General features: G+C 42.0%; 1 protein-coding gene across 4 annotated transcripts in view; it reads left to right on the top strand.

The window, feature by feature from the left end:
• The window catches only part of grin2ba (glutamate receptor, ionotropic, N-methyl D-aspartate 2B, genome duplicate a), a 141,494-nt gene that overhangs the window by 92,084 nt on the left and 28,005 nt on the right, over positions 1–21,405 (top strand). For all 4 annotated transcript variants that reach the window (XM_006797926.2, XM_006797925.2, XM_087839607.1 and 1 more), the window contains exons 8-12: positions 5,144–5,258; positions 12,821–13,029; positions 13,450–13,621; positions 19,245–19,398; positions 20,712–20,837. In XM_006797926.2, coding sequence (XP_006797989.1) covers positions 5,144–5,258; positions 12,821–13,029; positions 13,450–13,621; positions 19,245–19,398; positions 20,712–20,837 — 776 coding nt within the window. The remainder of the gene's footprint in view (positions 1–5,143; positions 5,259–12,820; positions 13,030–13,449; positions 13,622–19,244; positions 19,399–20,711; positions 20,838–21,405) is intronic.

The following is a 21,405-nucleotide window of genomic DNA, read 5'->3' as shown; positions in this document are numbered from 1 at the left end:
ACTTTATACCATCTCATGATCCCTACAGTAACTTATGGAAAAGCAGGGATCGGTTTGTGTTCACATTACAGGAAGGCAGCGATGGTGACATGCAATCATCCTGTCACTCAGCTTTGGAATAACAGTCACTGCATGCTTGCAGCTCTAGTCTTTATATGCCTCTGTGAGGTTTGCTGCATAGTAAACTGCATGGACTGTAAATAAAAGATGGAGATAACCACCGTGAGTTATTCACTGTCTTTTAAAGATCTGTTTTCAAGCCTACATTTGAGCCATTTTGGGCTTTTTCATCTTGGTTCTTTAGAGACAGAAGTGACCATTTTTGGAGGAGAGGGCAAATACCTTAGTAGTCACAGCCGGTTCTCACTCCCGAGGCCTAACATCCTGACGATTTGTCACGTCTTGCAGCGTTCCTGAGGAACGCAAAAGGTGACCTTCCGCAATCTTATGCTAAGCGCCGGGTTATGGGTGAAATCCAGTAGAATGACGGTCCCGCGGTAATACACGTTCCAGCCATGTATTCCAGCCCTAACCCTAACCATAACCTTATCCCAAACCTTAACCAGCACTTTAATGAGTCCAAACAGTTCTCATGTTTCCAATCTCGTCATTTAGGGATGTGTTTGGTGCCCGGAAGCGTAATATGTTGACGATTTGCCACCTAGCATAAAATATTACGGTTTGGGAGTGAGAATGTGTTGGTAGTTAGCTAATGCTAGCAAGCTGCATCTGTGGACTTTACACCAGTCAGGCCTCTGACAGGTGAAGCGAATAACACTGATTATCTCTTCACCAGTGGATGGGATATATTAGGGAGCATGTGAGCATTTTGTCCTCAAAGTTGATGTGTTAGACGCAGGAAAATTGGGCATTTTTCCCATCATGTAGATGAGTGTGTGCGTTGCTTACCTGGAGAACACCTGGCACCAGGATGCACTAAGGGAAGAAATAAAACTGACAGAGGCAGTCTGTTGGGTCCTTCGACAAGTAACAACTACCTAAGCATTGTTGCAGACCACGTACGCTCTTTCTTGGAAATTGTATTCCCTGATGGCTGTAACCTCTGTCAGCAGGATAATGAACCCTGCCACAAAACCAAAATAGTTCAGGAATGGTTTGGGAGCACAACAATGAGTTTGAGATGTTGAGTTGACCCCCAAATTCTCCAGATTTCATTCCAATTCCAACACAACATTAGCAAGGTGTTCATAATGTTATACCTGATTAATATATAGGTACAACACACAGACGCAGACAACTGTTAATTTAGTGCTAAGTTACATACATTTAAAATACTACACATTTATTTGGCAAAAATACACCATACAAACACCTGAAAAGAAAGCCATTTTAAATGTCATAGTTGCATTAAAATGCTCCAGTGGGCACCAAAAACATGACCCAAAGCTCAGTTCAGTGACCAGAAGGTGCTGAGGTGACGCCTACTACACCGCTTGTGGCTAATCACCTTTGTAGGTATACAGTCAAAGCAGCCACGCCCCTAATTTTGAGCCTTCAAAACCTGAAAAGGCTGAGTAATAGGAAAAAAATTGTCTGGTACAGTTGTTATAAATGGAGAAATTGGCTACGGAAACCAAAAATATTTTTTGTACCAAGCAAGAAACATACGTTTTTTGAACTTTTAACAAGGGACCCTATGGGGATTGACTCTCTTTCTTTTTAAGTCTCAAGTAGTCTTTGAAGGAGCTGCTCTTCTGCTTTGGTTTCATTTGTCACTCCCAGAGACTGCTGCTTACTAAGCTGTTATCACTGTGTCTGGAGATACGTGTAGGTCCAGTTTTATTATATTTACAGGAAGTTCAGAGAACGCGCTTGAATGAAGAGTGAACACAGATTGCTTTCCTGTAAACACAGAAGTAGCAGGATGATGAGGGGAAGAGAGACGTGTGTTGAAATCTGCCTGTACTATGACCCATCCCCTCCCTCTTCTTCTTTGAATCCCACCCCTCTCACTCTCTCTGTGTCTCTTTCCCACCCTCTGCGAGATTACCGTTGCCATAGTAACAGTGGTTGTGGCTGCTATGGCAACACACATATGCTTGTGTTTCCTTGCTGTCAGTGTGTAGGATGCTCACGTGCACACTCATAGACACACACACACACACACAAGGCTCTGAATTGCAGCATGTAACAATAGCTTGCTCAGTAAAGATTAAAGGGACCGCAGCGTCGAGTCATTTTGTAAATGGCTTATGATTTATGCAGCAGATTCTATGCACTTTGTATCAGTGCCAAGGCTCTACAGGAGTGACTGTAAGCCGGACACATGGGGCTGCATGAGACGGTGTGATGGTGGATGAGTGTGATCATCACAGCCCATTGAAAATATCAATTTTTGATAGAGAGGAAAGAATAAGAAAGCTGACATTAGAGTAATTGCTGGATTACATAAGTCATTTCATCACAGATAGATAGATAGATCCCATCAACATACAATCCTCTACATGCACACACTTCCAGATGCAGTATCTTTTGCCATGTATTTATTCATCTCCATATATATATAGCGTGCATGCTTTTGAGGTAGATTGTTTCCATGGAAACAGTCACAGAGCGGGAAGGCTAGGGGTGAGGGAGTGAAATAGTTAAGAGAGAGAGTGTGTGTGTGTCTGTGTGTGTGTGGGATGACAGTGAAGTGAATTCGAGTTCATCTGACATAAACATTGCTGTCCTCATGTACATGCACTTACACACTCCCACGCACAATAACCATACCCTCTGCATGAGGGTATGGCACTGCTGAGTGCTGTGTGTGTGTGTGTTGTTTTAGTTGCAGGGAAGTGAAATTATTCCACCTGACACACACTTCTGACACCCGATAGAAACTGCATTGCTCATATGCGTGTCCCTTCAGCTCCAGGAAAAATTAATTTCAAATCGCTCATAGATTTTAAATTATGTCCGAGCAGTTATTTCAAATTGTATAGTTAGTGAATATTTAAGCTGTTTGGTTGTAGATTTTTTTTCATCTCTTTGTAATTATCTTATGATGAGGACGATGGATAAGCTGGATTTTAATAATGTTTTTAATCACAGTTCTCACGGGTGTGTTTGGCAGCCGTTCATGCAGAAATGCAGACAGGACGACAGAGAACATAATTTAGCTTAAAGTCTGAAAACAGAGTGAAGCAACTACCCCAACTGTGTGAATAAAGGTATAAAAAAAAATCCACCTGCCAGAACCTCTAAAGCTCACTAATGAGCTGCTTTTTTGAAGCATACATTTTCAGAGTGTGGTCTGACTGCTGTTTCTTGGTCAGAAACAGTAACTTCATGGAATCTCTGCTGGTTGCATGGCAAAAAATTTCAGCCCAGAATGACTGCTACTTTCAAATCACTTGTTCATGCGCTTGTTGCACGTGTTCATATGTAATGTGCACTGGATTTGGTCCTCGACTGTGTAAGACAGCAACCCTTCGACTTGATTACGATTTGGGCCTGTGACAAAGAGGACAGAGAAGCAACATTAACCACAGAAGGAACATCCTGCCAATGGTGTGTGCTGCCCCTCGGCGACAGTCACAACAGTTTCTGTCTTTTCTTCTCAAGGTTGTCTCTTGTGTTACAGTCACCATAGGGAGAACAGTAGATAGAGACTGTAGCAGAACCGCAGTTACGGCCGTAAACAAAGAACTTGTAATCACTCGCAGATGTCGTCTCCAAAGCGACTTTGGCACATTAAGATGATGATAAAATGGCAATAAGACGAAGTCAGTCTGCTATCAGTTTGATTGATCGTGGTCGAATTGGCAGTTACACAGTCTTATGCAGTGTGATAAATTAGCTTACAGAATTTCGCATTAATTAGAAATTCACAGAAACTAATTACATTCAGAGTCCAGACAGAACATGAGATTTGAGACATTCCTCCACAAATAGAGACATCGTTGTGGCAGGACTGTGATTTAACTGTAAAATGATTAAGGAGCTTGGCAGCCTTTCTTTTTAATTTAAGAAAGAAACCAGAACACAACTAGCTGAGTCTCCAATTGAAAAGAGACTGGTTGCAGACTTGATTGCAATGTGTTGGGAATCTCTCTGCAAACTTAAGCCACTCTGATCATTTTCGTTGCACTCACTCTGCTTTGACAGTCTGATCCTGTGAGATGAATTCACAGTGTGTGCACTGGGAAATGTCACAAAACAAGCATATTCTTCGTCCACGCTGACCTTAACCGTCACCTTCAGGCACTGCAGATTCATCCATGTAAAAACTCATGTTTGCTTCTAATATTGTAGTTGCAGAACCAGCTGTCATTACCAGCGATGATCAGAGACATGGTGGCTGACTCAGTTGGACACAGATGTTCTTAAATGATGTATAAGTGGTGAAATCGCAGACTCAAACAGAGAGACTGATCTAAAAAGAAAATAGCAGCTACTATCAAAACAATCTGTAGATGGGTACATGTATAAGACTGAATGATACGGGTCAGCCTTCAAAGTCTGATTGATATGGTTGTTGATTGTTTTTAATGCTGGAGAAGTCGAATTTTTTTCTCACACCTTGTACAACGTGTGAATTTCCGTGTTTGTTACGTTTGAAGGATGAAGTACTGAGTGACTAATGTTTCCCTGTGTATCCAGTCTTTGTGCTAAGCTACCTACCTGCTGACTGTAGCTTTTATTTAACAGATAGAGGTTTGATATCAACTTTTTCATCCAGCTCGTGATGGGGAAATATCAGAGGGCAAATACACAAAATTTCGCACTGAATGTCACAACAGAAAAGGTGAACTCATTGGCAGCGATTGAAATGTAATATTTGACATTTAGGGATGACATAATTTGCTGAAATTCATTTTCTTTAGTCCCGTCTTAAAGACATCATCTGCTGTTCTGTTGATGACTAATGTATATCTATTTATGGAAGAGCTGGTTCGACATTAGTTGATAGCTGTTTCTTGGCAGATGACAAATTTATGCAATATCACTGGGTTTGTCAGAAAATATGCTTAAAAAATAAGTCGATGTGCAATAAAACTTTAATGATTGGAGAACTGAGTAATGGAACCTGAATGGATGTAGATATATAGAACAAATAAGACATTTGTGACAAGGATATTTTCCAGCAAGTGATATATGCGTCAGTTTGTTTTTTCCTCAATGTTTTCTTCTGCAGGTACCTGATGAATGTGACGTTTGAGGGACGAAATCTGTCGTTCAGTGAGGACGGATACCAGATGCATCCCAAGCTGGTCATCATTCTGCTCAACAAGGAGAGACAGTGGGACAGGGTGAGACAGAGGGAGACACTGACAGTCTGTGTGTGTGTCGGGGGGGAGGGTAAGACACTCAGATGAAGAAAAAAAAAACCAGCCGATGTGCATAAAATAATAAGTCCTGAATAACCTAATTGTCCTCTGTTGTTAACAGTAAAACATTTTGTAAACTGTTAAAATGAATAGAAGCAATGAGTTAGCTGTTCCCTATGAAGTCCGCGAGTATCTGTGTGTCTTTATCTGGATCTCTTATCGTCTGATTTTCACTTTTCAAGCATTTTAAGCCTTAAGCCTTACAGACGCTACTCTGATTAGATATTATCAGCTCAGTGAAGGTGCCTTTGAGCAATGCACTGCAGCAGAGGCTCCAGAGTGGTGATGTGTTATTTGAATGCTGCTTCACAGCTGTTTTAATTTCAAAACTTGCTTAACAGTTGCCTATTCGTTATGCAGCTTTTTTTTTTGTTACAAAATCCCGGTTATGCGCTGTCTCCAAAAAAATCTGTTTGTTTCACTAAAAAGATGTCAAGACACCCTTAAGAACTAACAGGCAGCAAGTTATTGTAAAGACTGGGTGGGACAAAGAGATCAAGGTAAATATATGGAGTGAAACTGTATTCTCTGATTACAATTTGTCATTTTTTTAGACCATCCCATACATACAGATATCCATTCATACATTTACAGACATCCTGATAATAAAAAAGTATAAGGCTAGAAAGACATCAATGATCTTAGAGAAGCAATTGTTGCTCCGCATCAATCTGGCAAGGGTTATAAGGTCATTTCCAAACAATCTGAGATTGATCATTCTGTTATTTACAAGTGGAAAACTCTCAAAACCTACACCAAACTTACCGGAAGTGGAGGTAAGAAAAAAAGTAAATTCACCCCAAGGTCAGATCGTTTAATGCTCAGAGAAATTGCTACAAACAACAGCAGTGCTATATCTCAGACTCTTCAGACCTCAGTTAGCATGTTAAATCTTAAAGTTCATGACAGTACAATTAGAAAAAGAATGAATAAATATGTTTTTCAAAGGGTTTTCAGGAGAAAGCCTCTTCACACTAAAAACAGCAGCAGCACTGCTCAGGTTTGCAAAGGTGCATCCAAAAAAACCACAAGACATCTGGAACAATGTCCTTTCGACAGATGGGACATGAGTGGAGATGTCTGGCCATAATGCCCAACCCACATTTGAAGAAATTCAAATGCAGCATATCAGCATAAACACCTCATACCAACTGTGAAGCACAGTGGTGGAGGTGGCTGTAAAGTCAATTCAGTGACCTTACAGCCATTGAGTCGACCATGAGTCCTCTGCATACCAAAGTATTCTCAAGTCAAATACGAGTCCATGTGTCTGACAGCTAATGCTTGGCTTAAAATTGGGCCATGGAACAGGACGACAATCCCAAGCACAGCAAATATACAACAGAGTGGCTGAAAAAGAAAAGTATTGCCCAGTCACATACAACCTGATTAAAATGCAGTGGGATCTTAAGTTAGCTGTGCATGAATGAACACCTGCAAATCTCAATGAACTGAAGCAACATTGCAAACAAAATTCCTCCGCATTGACATGAGAGAAAGTCATACAGAAAACAATTACTACAAGTTATGCTGCTAAATGTGGTTCTATAAGCTAGTGAATCATGTGGTCTCCGTAGTTTCTCACCGTGCATTTTGGCTTGATTTTTGTTAAATAAATAACGATACGGTTTAATGAATCATCTATTCTGGTTCATTCTGTTTACCTGACCCTCGTGCAGACTAGATATTTAAAACTTAGAACTGACAGAGGATGGGCATTTTTAAAAACTGGAGGGTAACAATGTTAAAAACAAATAACAATTTAAAAAAAAAGTTTCTTATTAATTAAAAAAAAACGTTTTAGAGGCAGCAAAGGCAAATAATGTTCTGGACAAAAAAATGTAAAAAAATCAATGAATCCATAGTTTCCACATGATGTCAGAGCTACTGGGACACGCCCACCCTGTGGGCAAAAACAGTACTGCTGTCCTTTGCCTTCCACTCATCCTTTGAATGTCTTTGAATGTACAGCTTTACAGCTGCTAGAACTGTGAAGACATGGCACCAACATGTAAACACACCTCTGCTAACCCTGCCTTACAGGCCACTAGTCCCTTCTTCTCCACAGTGACCCTGACTGTTAGTGTCGGCTCATTTAAACTGTAGGAATGATTTACTGACAACAGAAAAATACACAGTCAGCTTTACTGTTATGATGCAACAATAATTTGACAAATTAATGCTGTTGAAACTTTACTGGCCCTACTTTGTAAATGCCCAACAAAACGCAAGATTTACATTTGTTTAAGCTAGCTATGTAGCGTTTTGAACAATGAACAATTTCTCGTTCTTCACCTTAAAAAAAACAACAAAAACTAGAGAGCTGTCCTTACTTTGAAAGCTTTCATCCTGGCAGCAGTGTAAGGTGAGGGATTTTTTTAAGATTCTCACTGAGCTCTGCAGTGGCAGAATATGGAACACAAATCACTAAAAACGCCTTTGTTTTTCCTCCATGGATAGATGATCCAAGTAGTTTTGACTCAAGACAGGTGAAAAGAACAACACTTTTGTTCTGCGTCCACTATTTGCGGTCTTGTTGGAGTACTGTTTTGCCTGCCAGGGTGTTGAGACGGTCACATGACGATCACATGACTGAAAACTATGGATTGATAAAATGTAATTTTGGTCCTGTTGAAACAAAGAACGCCTTAAGGGTGCGATCTGTACTTGCTGCCATTAGCAAAGAATTTACAGTCAACTGACACAACGTTGAGTTGAGCCGTGATTGTGATGACATTATTTAACACAATGTGTGTAAAACAAGTTGCTCAGACACTGATAATCTTCTAATTGTTACTTGCTGTGGACAAAAGTAGACTCCCAACTTCCAGTGGCTCTTTTTGTTAGCATGTTCTGCTAACGCTTCCACGCTCCCACAGCACAAAGGCATGCAGGTTTGAGTAACTGTGTGGTAAAATTGCCCGTGAACACAGAGGTGACTGGCTGTCCGTTTATGTGTCAGCTCTGTGATTGACTGCCAGCCTGCCCAGTTTGTATCCTTCCTCTTGCATAACGCAAACTGGGATTGGTTTCCGCCTCCTTATAACCGTCACACATAAGCAGTTATAGCTAAAGAATGGAGAGATGAGATTGAGTCTGATGCACAGAAATGGTTCAGGCACCGCACCGTGCCACAGGCCTTTAAAGCTGAGAGGTTGAAAGTTCAGCTGCGAGAGAGTTGCTGACTCGTGTATCGAAATGTATGACTTAATGAATAACAACTAAATGTCAGTCAAACTTTAAATGTAAAACTTCCGTTCAGTGAATGAAGGTGCAGATTTTTCATTGTACAGACTGGGAAAAAAGTCTCCAAGCACAGGTGGAAAAGAAGATGGTAGTGAACATATGGCAACAATAATCCCGTGTCCACAACCTTAAATGAACCTGACGCATCACCACCTGCCAAGTCACTGGCATGCATCTGTGTTTCCTGATGCTTACCCTCTATTGTTTCTGTGTCCTGCAGTCTGACTCCTTTGACTCTCCCTATTCTTTATTCTCTGTATTTCTCTCTTTCTTCTGCCTCTCTAATCTATATTCTGTCCTCTGATCGGAGAACAAGGTGAAACTCTCCCCTCCTCTCTCTCCTTTCTATCCCGTTCTCCCCTTGCAGCCTGAACCACCCCATCCCTTTTCCTCCTCCTCCTATTCCCTCGCTCATGTTTAATTCTTAGCTTGACTTCCAGCTGAACCACTTTTCTTGGATCCTAATGAGTTCCAGCTACAACGATCCTTCCACTGCACCTTTGAAGTAGCAGGTATACTGTAGTACCCAGTCATGCTTTTTGCCCTGGCTGGTTGATTTTAACCCTTATCCTCCAATACACCCCACTCATTTCTTAGTCCCCCACCTCCATCTCTGTCTGTCTCCATCACTTGCTCCAGCTCACTCCCCCCCTTTTTTTTGTCCCAACAGGAAAAAGGCTGCATTGTGCCCCAGAGATACACAGCCTTAGTTTGTCCACTCCAGGCAGCCTTGCCAAGTTTGTGCTCCCCAGAGTCCAATGTGTTTGAGCACATTTACATATTTAATGAGAGTGCAAACCTAACTTTACATACTCACACCACAGCTCCCTGTCCTCCCCTGCCTCGCATTATACCAAGTCCAATTAGCTGATGATCCATTCCCACTTCCACCCACATCTTTCCGCTCATAAAAATGGCCTACTTGGCACAACCGGAGGAAAGGGCACAGGCATAGTCTCCAGGTATGGTTTTATGTGAGAGCCATCTGGGGGAAATTGACTAATTGATGACGCTTATTCAGTGGAGTAGAGCCACAAGGGCTAGAGGGTCCTCCAGACCTACAGCTGGACACTCCTCTACAGAAGAGCCTGTATTTTGCATTTGAATGAGCTCCATCTCTGGCTTTCTTTCTCTGTCATCCAGACACTCACTTGGCTCTTTCTCTTCCTTTAAACTCTCCCTTTCTCTCTGCAAAATTAGCTGCTTCTCATCTCTTTTTTTCTTCAATTAATCTCTCCATCCACTTCTGTATTTCTCTACCCGTCCTCTACGCTCTATCTGAATTCTGCACTTTCCCTCTGTTTCAGTCTCGCCCTTCAGAATAACCTTGTTCTCATTCTCTACTCTGTGTCCCAGTCCTCTCCTCTCCTCTCCTCTCCTCTCCTCTCCTCTCCTCTCCTCTCCTCTCTTTTTTACACACTCTCTTGAAATAGTAATTTCACTTACTGAGTTGAGAGGTGAACAAACAAAACAAAAAAGTTATGGCATCTCTCTCTGTGAGTGTTCTGCTCTCCTGTTAGACACGAGGCTAGAGTGGAAGGAGTCGTGCACGAGACTGACGAAGCGAAAGGTAGAAGCTCTAGTCAGGATGACAGAGAAGTGGAGGACAGTGAAGGTAGTGGACAGACGAGAATAAAGGCAGCTGAAGCTGAAAATCAGAGCATAACTACAAGTTGTTTGAACGCCATAAATCTTGAAAATAAAGAGTAATAAATGCTTGAGGGTGAGTCTTTGTAGCAATCCTCAGATATTGTATCACGAGACGAGCGGCAACAGTCGTACTCCTGTTACTTTTTTGATAAAACCCTTGGAAGACCGTCTGTGGGAGTCAGACTATTCCCCAGACTTTTCTGTTTTAAAGATGAGGAGAGCGGTTGGTCACGAACAGCTAAGTAAACAAAAAGGGTTTTGTGTAAAGAAGATACTGACGAAACTCAGGAAGGAAAAAACGGGGAAAAGCTCCTATGACAATAAAAAGTGTGAAAAACAGAAGATAATTTGCTCTTGGAAGGGTTTCACTGTCCCGTCTTTCTTCTTTTTCCTCTCTGCTCTGTATGGAAGATTTGAGGATTGGAACTTTAAATATCAGTGGGGGCAGGGATAGAGAAACAAAGCTTGCTCAGGGAGGGGCAAGCTCAGGTGGCTGCCCCTCCCTCAGCTTGGTTCTCCCCAAGATTTCTTCCTGTTAAAAGGGAGATTTTCCTTCCCACTGTCGCCAAGTGATTGCTCATTGTGGGTCATCAGGTTGTTGAGGTTTTCTGAGGCACACTGAGACAACTGCTGATGGGATTTGGTGCTATATAAATAAAATTGACATGAAGTGAAAAATTAAATGATAAAACAAAACAGTTAAATAATGGCTCAATAGTAGTGGGATTGTAAACGTACCACCCATCCTTCAGCTGGTAGAATTACAGGGGGAACCCTTATTATACATCTTCAGCTTCCCTTCTGTCCACCGTCATTATTAAAAATGGTCTTAGAGACATCTGGAGGAAGCTTCAGATGTGAGAAATTACACATATGTGGAATCTCTGAAGGCAGCTGGAGGGCAGCCAGGCTTGATAGAATTTAGGTGAATCAATTTTACAGTAATGCGCTGGTTAAAGCAGCAATACCACCTGTTGGTTTCTTTGATCACCATTTAGTGATTTTTAGGCATCTCTTTGCTGGCATGCTGTTACCATATTGTCACTTTAATGTGCGACTGACCCATAACAGAGAGTTCTGGCAGGCTTTCTCTGACGTCTGGAGTCACCGGAGACTTGAAAACAAAAAGATGTTGACAATCTGTCTCAATGGGGAGATCTAAGAAAAACACAGGTTAGTTTTGTTGGAATTCTTCTCACCAAAAATACACAGTGACACAATAGCTATTGGACAAAACTGTTTTCAGGAGTTAGAAAAGGAAATCAGGTTGTTACAGGGTCGAATTATTAGTTTGATAGTGAAAACACGACTTGGGATAGCAGGAAGTGGCTTTAGGTGGGGTTCTTCTAAAAATGTGATTTAATTAAAACTCAGGAAACTGGGGTAAGATCTCTATGACTTCTGGAAAAGCTACGAGAAGAAGTCTCTAGAAGTCCCTATTGCCTCTCTAAAAAGCCATCCTGGTATCTTTAGAGAGAAAGTAGGGACTCGTTTTCGAGACAACTGGTGGATCTTGGTGCTTGACTTTCCATCATTATTCATTTGTGCTACAGTGGGGGAGCAGGATGAAGAAGGATCGCCATTATCTTTTTTAAACCTGAACTACTTAACTGGTGTTGAAGAAAGCTTTGTAAGCATCACTGGCCGCTTTAGGTGGTTTGGCGTGTTGGCTCGGGGTTCGTCTCCTAGGGGCAGTTGGAGATCCTTGTACAAACCTCCCATAGAGAAATGCCGTGTGGATCTCCAGTGGTGTGGTCACCAGAGAATGGTGTGGCTAGAAACAGACATGTGATCCAAGAGCAGGAATTTGCTGTTTTCTTTCTGTTAGGCTTAGAAAACATTGAAACACCTGTGGCTTGTCTGTCCCACACTAGCTAACCGTTTTTTCTTTGATCCAGCACTGGCTCATGGGTAATTTTAGGGGATAAGCTTTCTGCAGTGTAGGAAGGTTTGTTTAATAAACATCTAATAGACTAATGTAAGCATGGGCTCATGAAGAGTAACCTAATGAATGGGACAGGATCTCTAAATGTTCAATTTATGAATTTTTTATTATGAAAATCAAAGGGTATGCCATCTATTTTAGTGGGTTTCTCCTTGGGTGGGTGGAGCAATTGTACATATATTAAACTTTCATTTGAATTTTCTTGTTTTAAATGAAAAGTTTAACCGATAAAGAATCCGTCAAAGGTAAAAGTCACCTCTCATCTCAAAATCACAAAAATACAAAGTAGAAATAGAAGCTCTAAAATTATATTGAGATATTTTTGCTTGAACACCATGCAGGATCCTGGTGATATATTTCAGAGCTGTTTGCAGTTGCAGAGCTGCAGTTATTTTTTTATGGTCTTGAGTTACTGCAGTGTGAAATTTAATCCAAATTCTTGTTTTGATTTTGAGTTCTGCCAGTTGATGTGTTTCACCGTTATTTTCGGCACTTCAAGGCTCAATCACAAAAGACGAAAATAAAAAGACTGCAAGTCTCTCCATGATTGCTATTAAGCAACTACATAAAGGAATAAAGTCTCACTTGCTGTGTGATTTTAAAGGCAGACTTACTCTCTTTTGTTTTCTCTATGTTTCTCCAGGTGGGTAAATGGGAGAACGGTTCCCTGTCCATGAAGTACCATGTGTGGCCTCGCTATGAACTATACGGGGGACCAGCAAACAGAGAAGATGACCACCTGTCCATCGTGACATTGGAGGAGGCTCCGTTCGTCATTGTGGAAGACGTGGATCCGCTTAGTGGGACGTGCATGAGGAACACTGTACCCTGCCGGAAACAGATCAAATCAGTGTGAGGCTCAAATTTCACGTGTATAAAATCTGTGTCAGATTAATGCTTAGATGCCTGAGAATCAAACGTAAGAATGCGTTACAAGACAAAAACTAATTACCACCGAGTAAAAGGTTAGATTAGTGTTAGTTTTTACACATATTTTTCCTGCCATCTGCCACAGTAGCTCACAGATCCACCTACTGCAGAACTGACCGAAGCAGAAATGAAAAGCCTGGCAACTGCCTAAAATTTGCTTGTGAATGATGTTAATTTCCCACGGCAGCTTTGCGGAGCCCGAGGTGGAATCATTTCACACTTCATCGGTGTGACAGTGACAGTGCCAGAAACACCAAATCACTTTTACAATTAATGATTCATGGCCATTCACACAGATGTACATTTTTAATTAAATAATTGTCCATCTGTCCTTTTATGCAGCAATCAGACAAAAGAGTCAGGGATCTACATCAAGCGTTGCTGTAAGGGTTTCTGCATCGACATCCTGAAGAAGATTGCCAAGTCAGTCAAATTTACCTATGACCTTTACCTGGTCACCAATGGAAAACATGGCAAGAAAGTCAATGGAACTTGGAACGGCATGGTGGGAGAGGTAAGGATGTAATACGTCTGTTTGTGTCTTATTTTTTAATTTTGCACACCTTGACTCCATTACTTGCAGAAGTGACAGTTCTGCATGTAATGGAGACGATATCATCAAAAAGGATATCCACTAATAATGTTCTGGGGAAACGGAAACTTCTCATTGTCATGCATGTGGAAATTATATGACAGTTGCACTTATTTCCATCAGGACTGCTACTGTCAAAATAAAATTATTCCCATCTGCTGTCATTTCTTGCAAGACCCCCCCCATACAAAACAGAGCAGACATCAATGACAGCAGAGACAGCATTGATTAAATAAGGGCTTAGTCATACAGACCCAGAGGCCAACCAACTGTCAACCACCGGTTGTGACGGAAAGATAAAAATGGATGTTCCTGACCAGTTGCGAGTGATTAGTGGAGTTTGCTGTCTGATGCTAGCACCAAAAATTCCTTGTGATTTACTCTGAGTAAAAAGCGCAATGCAAATCAGAAACTACCCACCAACCAATAACAGAATATGCACTGGCATATTCTGCCAGGGAGGTCACGAACTGCCAGAAATCAATCACAATCAGTTTAGACACATCATACATACATCATGGCCTTGCAGACCATTGTCGACATGTTGTAGTTTTTCACTGTCACCAGGGGGCAGTGTGACAAACAGTCTGTGGACTCTTGCTTGTGTTGTTATTGGTCCATTAACCAGCTATGGACAAGAGCAAAGGTATGTTAATGTTAAAAACAATGAAAAATGTCCACTACAGCCACCAGCCAGGCTTCTCTGCTGTATTTCTCGTGCTTCACCCATTTGTGGTAATGGCTGCTGTTGTTCCCTTCCCTGTTCTGACCCACTTTTCCAGTCAGTCAGCATTGTGTTTTTGGAGGATTGGACGCAAGTATGTTTCCTTAGGTTAAAAAGCCCTCTCTGGAGGGCACAAACGTAACCAAAATACCACAAAATAAGAAAAAAACAGTGTGAAAAAAGTAGCTGGGGGTGGAGGTGGGTTGCAAAGTGGCTTGGAGATGCAAGATCAACTTTAGGCAGGCTAAAGCAACTCTATAAACCCAGCTGAATGAGTATGAAGTATGTTAGCTTAGACATCAGCTGGTGTGGACTGGCACTGAGGTTTCCTCTTATCCACTGATCTGCTCAGAGAACAGCCTGAGCTCGGTTTGAAGTAACAATAAAAGGTGCCATTTCAAAACTATTGGCGCTACAAAATGAATTACATAAATTGGACAGCAGAAATATAAAGTCAAAGCTGTGTACCCTTTGCCTCTTACTGCATCGTTATATCAGCTGCTTGTGGTTTTTACCATGCAGCCAGTGTGATTCTTTTTTCTCTTGTTCTGCTGAGATGAGCGGACCGCATTAGGATGCTTGGAGTTACTGCCAAGTTGGAGGTGAAGGTGAATAAAAGATCAAAGGGGAAACAAAGTTACTGTCTGCTTTCAATGTCCTGAGCTATATTTAACTCACACAGGGGCTGCCTGAACGGTTCGTTTCCTCTTTGAAGCGCGTTTTCATACCTTGAATTATAAGCTTCCCTTTCCGGGTCAAGCTTCTGCCACACGGGCCTAATTCTTATGTCAGACGGGTTAAGCACCTCACCCCAGGTTCAGCTCAGTCAGCTGCAACAATTCACTGCGGGCTTGAAACATTTCCTAATCGACATTGCTCCCAAGCTAAGGTCGTTGTCAGTTCCCATACTTCAACTTATAAGAGCGAACTGCACTTGTGCTGTCTGACGTTGGCCATTTGTTAATGAAGGCAAACAGATCAATAGGACCCCAAAGGTCACGGGTTGAGAACATGTTTTGTCAGAGTTGCTACTGAAGGACTTTGGCTTTGCCCAACTTTGCGTGGATAATAAAGTTTGAGCAGCCTTCGGAAGTCACCGAAGACAGAGACGAGATGAGTTTACGTGTCTGCTTTTTCCTGCGTGGACACTTTTGCTATTCAATTTACTGACACATTTAATCTCTTACATAAAGCCATTACAGTCAACCTCTATTTAGTGGGCACCGAGCTGTAAGTGTGGCCACCTGTAATAAACTCTATCGCCCTGACTAAAAGCGTTGTAATGTGCCATCTCCTTCTCACCTCCACAGATGAATGGTCATTAGGAGAATAGACGGGGGGAGGGGGGCATTTATCCACCTCTCTTACCCATGCAGACTCTAATGTCTGACTAAGCAAGGAAAAACATGAACCAAAGAAGACATGTAGACACAAAGAAACCCTATTTGGTGAGACCGTTTCTTTATGTTGCACTTGTAAGGTCAGATTTACACTCTCACACTTCAGCAAAGCTCCGCCATAACTGCTGGATCTAACTAAATCCGACCTGCGTCCTTCTCCGCTTGGAGAACAGCCAAAACTGCAGCATATCTCACATTGACGGCGGACCGAGATCTGGGCCGACGGCGACGCACGCTTGCACGAAACATGTCTGAGCGCGCTCCCGGATATCTCGCAGAGATCATCGAGGGCGTTTTCACAATTTGCCACAGCGCACAAAGACAAAAGATCAAATTTAAAAAAAGAAAAAAGAAAATCAATGAATGTGATGAGAAGTCCTACATTTTGTCCTAACTCAATTCTAGCAGTTAGTGTCACATTTCATGGGCTGCGCTGACTTGCGCTGCCCCCAGTGCACCTAATCTAAAATATTAGAGGCAATACGCTTGATTACATGAATTTTAGCCTCGCTAGCAGAGACACATAAAGACTGGCACGCGCGCGCACACACACACACACGCACGCAACAGCCAAGACACGTAAACACACGCAAACGCAGAACCTCGCTCACTCATTCTCAATAACACCCACATGGGTCACTTTCATAACACGGAGAGAACAAGTCGTAGGAGGGAGATGGAGAGAGCGAACGGGGAGCGAGGAAGTGAGTACGCTGCTGGTTGGACTCGCTGTCTTCCCCAGGGAGATGTTCGCACATTAAGGCACGCACACACAAAGGCAATCACGCACATCCATACTCATATGCTGGCAGAATAAGCAAGATCGGAAAGTTACAAATGCACACATGCTGCGCACACATAAACACTTGACAAAAAAAAAAAGCATTGCAGATAATGTGCAGAGCAGATGTGTAATAGTCTCCCTGCCTGTAAAGGTCCACTTCACAGGTAGCGAACAAAGGTTCACTCGCTTCTCTTTGTCTTTTTCCCTTTTATGACTCACCGTTGTGTGCGCGCACTCACTATAACACTGAAGCACACAGCGGAGCTTTGACTCACACTAGTCACACACGCCTTATTAACTCAGAGAGACAGTCCTGTCCCACTTGTGCTGTAGGGCTGTAGAAATTTGGGGCTAAATATACTACCTGTGCAGAGGTATGGAAGGGAAAGAAGGCAGGTAGAGGAAGGCATTGGGGCGGCTATTTCAAGCAGCCCTGACCCAGTGTGGTAACCCACTTACTCCCTCCCTCTTTGTGTCTTTCTCCCCCTCGCCGTCCCCTGGCGAGCGTCACGAGTGTCCAGTCCGAGTGCTATATGTGTGGAAAGTGTGCTGTCTCGATCTACCGCGCTCCATCTTTGTCTCCGTTGCCTCCATTTTCTTAGCCTCATGTTTCTTTGCACACTTTTGTATCCTTTCTTTCCTAACCGCATATCAAATTTAATCTCCCTCGTATGCTGGAAAACTCTTTTGGACAGCTAGCAGATAGAGAGTGCCTTGTCTGCATCATGTTTTATACATGTTAATGGACAAGGAGAAGGGAACTACAAAGGAACTACAACTTTTCTCCGTTTCTCAGAACAAAGTTTAACTTGAGGAACTGAGCTGTGGTTTTGTTCTTTGGAGAGGTTGGTGTTTCAGCCTCTTTTGCTCCGCGTGGTTACTGAAGACGAGGGTAAAGTGTTGTATGTATTCTGGGACAGATGTTATTGGAAGGAAGTGAGCAGCTTGACTATAAGACCGAAAATAAGGTCCACTCTAAAGTTTAAAGTGTTCACCAACCAAAAATTAAATCAACATGCTTTTTCCTCCAGCCCGCAGTGCCGTCTGTCATTGAGATTCTTTTAATGTGCATTTTAAAATATATTTGCTGTGGAAATGTCTGCTTTCTCTTGAATATTCTTTTGAATAAAAAATCACTTTAAAAAATCCACAATCCCTGTTGTGAGCAGTTTAATATAGGAACCAATTTCCTTCTATCAAACTACACCCAGCAATTGTATCAGTCAGCCGAAGAAAGCATCCATCCTCCCTTCAGGAGAGACTCGTGGGTACAACAGCGAGACATTACTGCTAAATTTTTCAAATGTGTTTTTTGGAACTTTTTCCCTCATGAAAGAAAACTGCTTTCAGCTGCTCCCTTATTAAAGTCGCCAGAGAAGGTGGTGCCACATATTTGATTTGACACAACCGTGAAGGAGTTTGTGTCCATTCCTGGGATCAAACTGGGGATCTTTTGTTTGTTTGGTGAATGTGCCAAATCAAGTCCCATTTATTTCCTTTATATTTAAGAGAAGGCCGACATCCCTTCAGCTGATATCTTTAAAACTGTGAAACTGACAAAAAACACTAGGGGATAAATACAGGACAGAGAAAAAAAACCCTAAATTTAATTTTGGTCCCAATAATCCCTTTAATATATCTTCCATAAACAAAGCATAGGTCTAACTCATGCTTTCTATGACCTTTAGATATCTGGAGCTAGGGAGGCAGTACATAATCAGGTCTGTTTGTTTGTTTGTCTGTTTGTTAGCAGTCTAGCATCCACAGTTTCAGAGATATCGTTTTCAAATTATGTGTGATGGTAGATACCAATAACAGCTCGAGCTGACTGGTTAAAATCAGGTCAATTGCACACCAAAAGTGAAAATCAGTAAAACCTTTACTCACAAGTTGGCTAAGCATTTGACCTCGACCTTTATTATTAGTGCCAGAGGTCAAAGTTGACCTTAAAAAAAGTCACATATTGAGTAATGCATCACATAAAAGGGCATAGAGACAGCTGTACAACACACTTTTTATTTCTTGCGCTGTCTGAGTGCTCTTGTTAACTAATTAACTCTGTGATTACACCAGCCTTGTTTATGATCTGCATAACGACCTGTGACATAGGATGCCGCCATATGCTTATGAATTCTGACCATGTGATCATGTGATATAACATTGATCTTAAAGTCAGTACAAAAACACGTCCTATCGTGAAACCTGCTCGTTACCATTGACACGTTAGATAATCCAGAAGGCTCATTTTTCATTCATCCTGAAGCAGAGGGGAACCTGAATAGACGGTATAAACAGTATTTGCTTTCCACATGAATGATCTTAAACTATAAGGATGTCCACCTTTGTCTCTGTTACATCGCCAAACAGGATTGATTCACATTTAGAAAGACTGCACAGTCACCTTCAAATGAACCGATGGCTCTGATATGCTATTTTTATGCTGTTTTATGACCATAAGCTATTCTTAACGATCTCCATTGAAATAGTTTTTTTGGATGCGTTTGTTGCCACAGTACACAAGACTCCATTCATTGCCTCACTCTGCCTCTGTTATTGATAGCTGCCTGACGGATGTGTTGAGAAACAGATAACAGACACACTTTCTCTCTTTCTGCTTTTTTTTTGCATCTTGTCTAGGTGGTGTTAAAAAACGCTCACATGGCCGTCGGCTCCTTGACCATCAACGAGGAGAGGTCAGAGGTCATTGACTTTTCCGTCCCCTTTATTGAGACAGGCATCAGCGTCATGGTCTCGCGCAGCAATGGCACCGTTTCGCCCTCGGCTTTCTTAGGTGAGGAAGGCGAGCTGTAAAAGGTTGGGGGAGGGCGGCAGAGATGGATCAGGGGAAGAGACCAAAGGCTGTGTTTTGACCTGTGTGAGCACTGATCCAGGAGAGACCGGTCAAACTTGTAGGAATGTCGTCTTTTGTGCAGTTTATTGAAAAAAACTAAACAAAAACACAATAATGGATAAGCCACCAGGCATTTAAGCACTATTCTTAAAGGATTGATCTTCATTTGTGCTCTGATCTGGCAGGTTTTGGAAAGTTGTTTTTTTTAAATCAGCATTTTGAATGTAGGATGGCCTAATGGCCAGTGCACAAACAGCCCTTCTGTCTTGCATAAAATCTGGCATCCATCAGAAAGGTTTTGGCCTTCACACAAATGAAAATCAGGATTTTAAAGACATTCTGTGTTCAGGAAGTGGAGTTTAATTTAGTCATGCTTAAAATGCATTAAAAAGCCTGCATGTTTGTTAAGCTAGCATAGACAGGCTCCTTCATTTAACTGTATGTGGACCAATGGTGCTTTTGTCCCTAGTCAGCTCCACCAAAGCCCCTTTAAAGTGAACAAAATCCCCTCTATAGTACAGACCCATATAGTGTATGCAGTTTGTACTGGTGGTGGAGTCCAAAATGATCCATAGAGTCCACCATAGAGGACAAATTGCATTTTAATATCTTTATATTTACACGTACAGTAAAGCTGCATCCTTTTGAACTGTACACTTTTTCAGTTTCACTTAAATGGTTCGACTTAAAGATTTCAAGAATTCTTAGGAGTTAAATTTAAAAGCAATTTTTGCACAAATGTCTTTTCGTTCGCCTTCCTGACAAACGGACAGTGATGACTTTTTATTACGCTGTTTGATTTTTTTTCCCCTTTAAAAGTTGAACAGAAAGAGATTTAGTGACCACGCCAAATGATAAGAGCCAAGTTTCAGCACATTTGCACAGCGAACACTGGAGTGCATGATAATATGGCTAACTGTTTTGCTCCCTGTCTCTTTGCCCTCTTATATTTCCCACTCCCACTCCATTTCTCTGATGCTTCCTTCCTCTTCTCAATCTGGCGCACCACATTTGCATATTTCTCTTGCCCTCTCCTCTCTCTTGCTTCATTTTCTCTTTCTCTCCACCGCCCTCGCTCTTTTTCCCTCTCCCTCGCTCTCTGCTAATGTCCCTTGTCTATTCCCCGTCTTCTGCCTCCTTACACACCCCACCGCCGCCCCACCCGTTTACTTATCTCTCTCTGTCCATGCTCCCCCCCCCCTTCTCCCTTCATCTTTCTCTCCTCTTCCCTCTCTCACTCTCTCGCCCTCCAGAGCCCTTCAGTGCGGATGTGTGGGTGATGATGTTCGTGATGCTGTTGCTGGTGTCAGCAGTGGCTGTGTTTATATTCGAGTACTTCAGCCCTGTGGGCTACAACCGGTGTCTGGCTGACGGCAGAGGTGAGAGGCTTCAGCGCAACATGCACAAACACACACACACACACACACACACACACACACACACACACACACACAGTACCTGTTGGTAACTAAACCATTCAGTGATATAGATGTAAACAGTCTTATAGCAGGGTTGCCTTCTTCATCTGTTTATCTATGTTTAATATCCACCAATAAATAAACCAGCAGTATTTATATTTCTGCATTTCAGCATTTATATCGATTATAAGTGTGTCAAAGCACTTAGTTCACGGGTGAAAACGTCACGTTTTCAGTCTTAAAATTACCACAACAAAACGACATCCTGGTTGAAAACTTTGTTTTGTGTGCTGCAGCTGCTCTCTGTGATCTAGAAGATTTTCAGAAAACACATGTACACATGTTGCCTGTGCACGTAGCCCAGGCAGCAGGTCTATTCAGATTTCTTTGATAAGGTGAGATGATATTTTAGTGACCTTGGGTCCAAACATCACACGTATTGAACGCACATACTAGGTACAGGAATAGCTGATAAACACTTTGATAGCACTACCCAGCATTTACTTTTCTGTTGTCGGCTTTATGTTTT

Source organism: Neolamprologus brichardi, chromosome 4, assembly GCF_056152115.1.
Source record: "Neolamprologus brichardi isolate AB-2024 chromosome 4, ASM5615211v1, whole genome shotgun sequence".
NCBI lineage: Eukaryota > Metazoa > Chordata > Actinopteri > Cichliformes > Cichlidae > Neolamprologus > Neolamprologus brichardi.
This window is presented reverse-complemented; position numbering and strand designations above follow the sequence as displayed.